Source organism: Meleagris gallopavo, chromosome 4 (genome assembly GCF_000146605.3).
Source record: "Meleagris gallopavo isolate NT-WF06-2002-E0010 breed Aviagen turkey brand Nicholas breeding stock chromosome 4, Turkey_5.1, whole genome shotgun sequence".
Taxonomy (NCBI): domain Eukaryota; kingdom Metazoa; phylum Chordata; class Aves; order Galliformes; family Phasianidae; genus Meleagris; species Meleagris gallopavo.
The window spans coordinates 45765780-45771779 of record NC_015014.2 but is presented as its reverse complement, the minus strand read 5'-3'; the positions used below and the strand labels follow the sequence as shown (position 1 = coordinate 45771779).

Below are 6000 nucleotides of genomic sequence, written 5' to 3'. Positions count from 1 at the left end.
GTCTCCGTCAGTTCCTGGAGCAGAAGTACGGCTACTACCACTGCAAGGACTGCAACATCCGCTGGGAGAGCGCCTACGTCTGGTGCGTGCAGGGCACCAACAAGGTACGTCCCGTCCCGCACGGCCCTCGCCGCACCCCCGCTCCCGCTGACCGCCTCGCGCCCCGCAGGTGTATTTCCGTCAGTTCTGCCGCACCTGCCAGAAGTCCTACAACCCGTACCGCGTGGAGGACATCACCTGCCAGGTAAGCACCGTTCCCCGTCCCCCCGGGCCGCTCCGACTCCCCCCCTCCGCTCCCGCTGACGCCGCCTCCCCGCAGAGCTGCAAGCAGACGCGCTGCACCTGCCCCGTGAAGCTGCGCCACGTGGACCCCAAGAGGCCGCACCGCCAGGACCTGTGCGGGAGGTGCAAGGGGAAGCGCCTCTCCTGCGACAGCACCTTCAGCTTCAAATACATCATCTGAGGAGGGGGGTTTTGTTTGGTTAGGGCTCTTCCAGGGAACTGCAGGCTAGGCAGGTTGTTTTCTGTTGTAGTTGGTTGGGTTGGGGGTGGCTGGGAAAGCTGCGAGTAAAGATTTGGTGAAGCCTCTGCTGGTCAGGTGGGGCTGTGCCCGATTTGGGGGTGCGTGTTGAGATTTTGGTAATTGTGTAAGGGAAGAGCCCGCAAATACTGGTTTGCAAATTAGTGACAGTCTGGGCTGCTGCCAGCTCAAGGCTGTGTGGAGTCTCAGACAGGAAAGAACGCTGGTTACTCATCCTGCATGCGAAGCTCAACTTCTTGGCATCAGGCTGACATCCACTGTGGGTGGCGGAGCACATCGCAAAGAGGGCCATGGCGGTACTCAGTCACTGTGCACATTGGTGTTGCAGGGCTCCTGCCCTGCTGTTCCTCTCTGGAAGAGGCTGAGAATGACTGTGTAGAAGTCAGGCTGCTGCCAGTATGGCTGCCTGGGCCTGGCTGAGCTGGTGTTGTAAGCTGGGGCCACGTGCTGCTTGGGTGGTCTTAATTTGTCTTCAGAGGCAGCTGTCACTGACTGATGGTGAGGGAGTTTTTGATGTTACACGCATCAGGTGAACAGAAACTTTGGGCTATTGGGAAAAGTGCCACTTCAAAGGCTCCAGGTGACCTGCATCTGCCCAGCTTCCTTCTGAATCTGCAGGTGCCGCACAAAGAGATGCGCACACGGTGGTGTGTGCTTGGGGTCTGCTGCCTTCATCAGGGAAGGAGCAGATCACTGCACATCTGGGATGGGGTTTGCAGCTAGAGGTGATGCACTCAGATTATTTCTGCTGTTAGGGTGAGGTCTCTATAGGGATGAGCATGTTTCAGTGGTGCTATGCACATCAGTGCACTACAGCAGTGCCACCTGCACAGACAACTCAGGGAAACCTGTGTCCCACTACAGTCTACCTCATAGCTAAGGAGTTGGGTAAACAATGGAGAAATGTACTTTCCTGAGAATGCCAATAAAGCTGTTACCTTTGAAATTAAGCACTACACTTAACTGGGTCTTGTGGAGAACTCTAAGGTGGCTTTCTCTAGAGAAGAATTGATTTTACTCCACCAGCAGGAGTGACTGAAGGGGAGCAGTCTGTCTGTGTGCTGCTGTCATAGAGGCTGTGGTATGGTGAGGAGGCAACTGCTGTCCTTACCAGTAGTGAATGCCTGTTGGGGGACAGTGTTAATGCTACAGCTCCTCTAGAACAGACATAGCTCATCCTGCTGTCAGTTCCTGCATTGTGTCCCTTGAACTTACTGGAGTATTTCTGTAGTTCTGTAACTTAAATCTTTTGCAGTAAGAGTACAATGTATCACCAGCAATTAATTGCTCAGTAACTTCATTTATGCATGCTTCACTAATTACTATAAAAGCATGGTGTGTTCTAGGAATCAATCTAGGAAAAAAATCAGAGCAGAGTGCTACTGATTTTTTTATTTTTTTTATTTTTTCCCCACAGCAACACAAGTTCTGTGCCATATCAAGTGTTAGGGCAGCTAACAGAAATAGCATTCAGCTCTTCCTATGCATACAGCTCTCCTCCCAAGCATGGCTTTGAGGACTACTTGCTGTGGAGTTACCAGCAATAGCCAGAATGGAAATGCAATACACCTGGGAACTGTGATACCCCCAGCTGTCTTGGAAAGCACACAGCTGGTACTGAGAGCCCAGCTGATCTTCAGGAAAACTCCCTCAGTGGTGAAAGAGGGGCAGGCTGGCCCTACCTGCTGCTGCGAGGTCCTGGGGTGTGGAGAAAGGGGAATGCAGCAGGCAGTGCTGTTAATGGTGTTAAACAAGCTTGCCTTTGTGCTGTGCTCATTCCTAGTGCAGCAGTAGCTGTGAGTGTCACTCCTCTAACATAAATATATTCACTGCTTTTATTGATGTACAGTTCTGCATCCTTTCCCACTTTACTGCTCTGTCATGTCTTTGACAGCACATGCTGTGGTGGTCCCTAGTTCCTCAATTCAGCGGAAAGAAGGGAAGCTGATGGTGACCTCTGTGATTATGCAAAGCAGAAAGGAGCAGACTTGTCAGCTCTTCAAAGATATCTTGAGCGTGCGCTGCACAGCTTTCCCATGAAAAGGTGCTTTTTGCAGATGTTAGCTCTGATAATACTGCACTCAGTGCATCTTAAAAGATGTCAGACGTTGTGCCAGGTTTCAGACAGCCTTCAGTACGGCTGTGTTTAGCATGCTGCTGGCACTGGGTGAGAATGAGTCATTTGGGAAGTGGCAACCAGCAAAAAGAGCAGCGCTTGGCATGGCCCGATGGCCTCTTGGAGAAGGGGCTGTGAGCAGCCAGGAGCGAAGGATGGGACTTTGTAAGAGAGAACAGGTGGCACAGCGAAGGTCTGGAGGTGGTTCTTAAAGCACAGTGAAAGGGAAGTGTGCAGTAAGAAGAAATACCCAATCATTGAGGAACTATGATTTATGCTCGGTAGGGTAGGTACCAATTTCCAGCAGCCATTGTAAAGCAAGGAAGATGTGTAACTGAATAACTATATGCAGAAGTTCAGTTTTGAGGAGTCTTACAAATTCTCTTTACGTTATCAGAAGATGCCTGGGAAAATGCATGAACTAGACATGAGGAAAAAACAGGAATATGGGGTTCCCATTCTTCTGTAGTCAGCATTTAGCTTAAGTACTTAAATGCTCCTAAAAATATATGAACTTCTGGCTTGTAAAACTACACAAGATGACAGATACAATATCTTTTATTTTTACAAAAAAAAAACCTGGTAAAAGATGATGTAAATAAAAGTGTAATGCGCCACTAAATGTAACTACTTATCCCCCTGTAAATACTTATTAAATAATTAAGAACACCAGCTACGGTACCACAAAACCACCAAAATAATTCAATTTTATCAGGAAAAAAATACAGTGATTATGGATGTGCCTTGACCGGTTACAGAGCTTGTTAGGATAACGTAACTACTGTCAGCAGCCCAACAGTGTGCACAGTGCCTTCAGGTAATGCGCTTCAGTACAATTAATTACATTTCTAGTGGGGTCAAATTCCCCCAGAAAGGCAGAGCTAAGAATTTCAGTTCTACATTCTAAACTCTAGAATTAGAGCCCATTAAAAAAAATCACAGTGGGTAAGAGATGTATATAAAAATACTGGGCGTTCCTTTCAAATCACAGGAATCGTGGGACTACATTCTTTTTTTTCTTCTTCTTTTTCATTTTTTTTTATTTTTTTATTTTTATTTTTATTTTTTTTACAAAATGCTGTTGGTTTCAACAGAATCCAGTTTGTTTTATGCTACAGACTTTGACACTGAACTAGAAGAATATTGCCTGTTTGCATGGTTTGGGAGGCAATCCTTTTGTCTGTATAGTCCCAATTCCTTAGGCTTAAGTTGAGCCACATATGTGCATTCAGACTTTCTGTTTGAACCCTGCAGGCTACTCAGACTGCAAGTCATGCACGTGACTACCAATAGTGAGAACTCCCCTTCCCCTCAGCTTTATACACCTAATGTCTTAACAGTGCATTGCACAAATTTACAAGAAAAATACTGGTTTTGCACTATACAGTTTCTAGAATATTTACAGAATAAAATAAGTTAACTTCTAATGAGAATTGCTGATGGGCAGCATATATCTTTAATATACATTTTAAAGTCTCTGCAGGCAGCTACTTTTTGGTTAGTTGTTATCAATATTTGTAACATAAGCACTGATCAGAGAACTGAGCAGCATTCCAATAAAGTTAACAGATATATTATTTCTTTTAGAAACACTGGGAAATCCCAGTTTAAAATATTATTAAATGTCCTAACATTTACACGCTATGAGGATTAGATCTAATAAAATAAAATTTCTTCAAAAATAATCTTGCAGCTCTTACAAGCATGCTCTGAGACCTCATTTAACAATCATCCATACCTCCAAAAAACAACTGTCACATAGCCATACATACCAACTCACACACATCGTTTCCTCGTTATGGACACCAAAATAAAACACTGAGAAGTCAATGGTTTTTGCAGTCAGAAGCCATCCTACTCGTATTCGACCGCACTCTCTTCATGATGCTGCAAAGTGTCTCATTAGGTATCAGCTGATGATTATATCTACTGCTGCTGAAAGCCAGGGAGCATTGCAGGTCTTCAGCCAAAATAAACCAGCCTTGATTTTAGCCTCATCCCACCTGCAGTATTGATTCAACATTTAGAGGCTGTTACTGCAAACACCATGTATAGTTCTGTTACAACAGAAAATAATGCATATGTATGCATTACATGTAAGCCCTTTTCCTTTCATGTAGGTTTTATACATACATTTAATTAAAAAAATACTACTGCCACACAGCTACTGTGTAGAAAGAGCAGTTAAGTAAGATGTTAACTTCAATTTTCAGATTCTTTACTTCTGAAGAACTAAGTTCCAGCTGTGATGAAAGTGGGTCATTTGTCAGGATTGCTGGAGTTTCTTTTTTGTGGTTTTGTTGTTGTTGTTGTTGTTATTTTTGTTTTAAATGAAAGGTGCTCAATAATAGTCAGAAGCATCTTCAGTATCAGTTCTCTTCTAAATGACAGCTGTTCAGAATCCAGTGCTCACAAGACTGACTCCTGGTTTGATTTTCCCTAGAAGGTGATAGGATTGCACCATGCGTAAAGACTCTCGAATTTCTAGATTAAGTTCCATCAGCTTTGAGCTGGCCTCAGACATATCCTGGTTGGAGCCCACTACTGCAAAGCTCCCAGTCTGACCAAGTGTCTGATGACGGAAATATATGTGCAGCAGTGTTTGGATTGGGTCATCTTCCGAACTGCCAAAGATGTCGTGGGGCCAAATGGATCTGTGGGGACACAATTTGCATTTAGACATTACATTTTTTTTTCTTTTAATTAAAGTATTCTTAAAACGGGGATCTGAACGGAAGATATGGAAATGCAAGAGGAATGTTTTTTCTGTAGTCCTTATAGTTAACAGTGTGATTTTTCACAAAGCCGAATTCTAAAGAACAAGTATTCCTACAATTGCCTTCTTTAAAATCAAAAAATGCCAATGAACATGCAATAATTAATCAACTGTGCTTGTCTTTTTCAGTAAGAGTATGTAGCAATAGCTGAAAAAAATGGAATAGTGCCTATCCCTGTCTTATCCATTAGTAAACTTTGGCCTGAAAGCATAATCCTTATGCACTCACCTGAAAGCCTTGACCTGTGCTACAGCTGACACAAACTCCTTGCTTCTCAGGGCTTCAATGAGGGAGTGAATCGCTGTTTCTGTGCTAGCTTGGGAAGCTTCTGCAATTTCAATTTCTTCGATACCACTGTCAGATGCAGCCTCAGCCTCTTTCAGACAGCTCTCCAGAAGAGCAAGTTCCTCAGACATGTTTATGACCTTAAAGAAATACAAAAGCAAGCTTTTCTAGTTTAAATATATTTTTAAGCTTCAGCTGACCAGACACATACATTTTTCCTCCTTGGTAGAATCCTAAATAAGACACAGAAAAAGTAATCCAACTATTTGCTTCAGTTCCTT

At 44.0% G+C, this 6000-nt stretch overlaps 2 protein-coding genes across 2 annotated transcripts in view; one reads left to right on the top strand and one right to left on the bottom strand.

Moving 5' to 3' along the window:
- Positions 1 to 2: 2 nt before the first annotated feature.
- Positions 3 to 1940, top strand: ZAR1 (zygote arrest 1; the record flags this gene model as incomplete). Its single annotated transcript, XM_019615144.2, has 3 exons — positions 3 to 104; positions 170 to 244; positions 320 to 1940. Coding segments are annotated over 3 exons (321 nt in total), but the record flags the coding sequence as incomplete, so codon positions are not given.
- A 1257-nt stretch (positions 1941 to 3197) lies between these two features.
- Positions 3198 to 6000, bottom strand: part of LOC100544335 (protein furry homolog-like) — a gene marked incomplete at its 5' end in the record, with an annotated part of 41638 nt that continues 38835 nt past the window's right edge. The window contains 2 exons of the mRNA XM_010710212.3: positions 3198 to 5311; positions 5663 to 5859. Coding sequence (XP_010708514.2) covers positions 5053 to 5311; positions 5663 to 5859 — 456 coding nt within the window. The remainder of the gene's footprint in view (positions 5312 to 5662; positions 5860 to 6000) is intronic.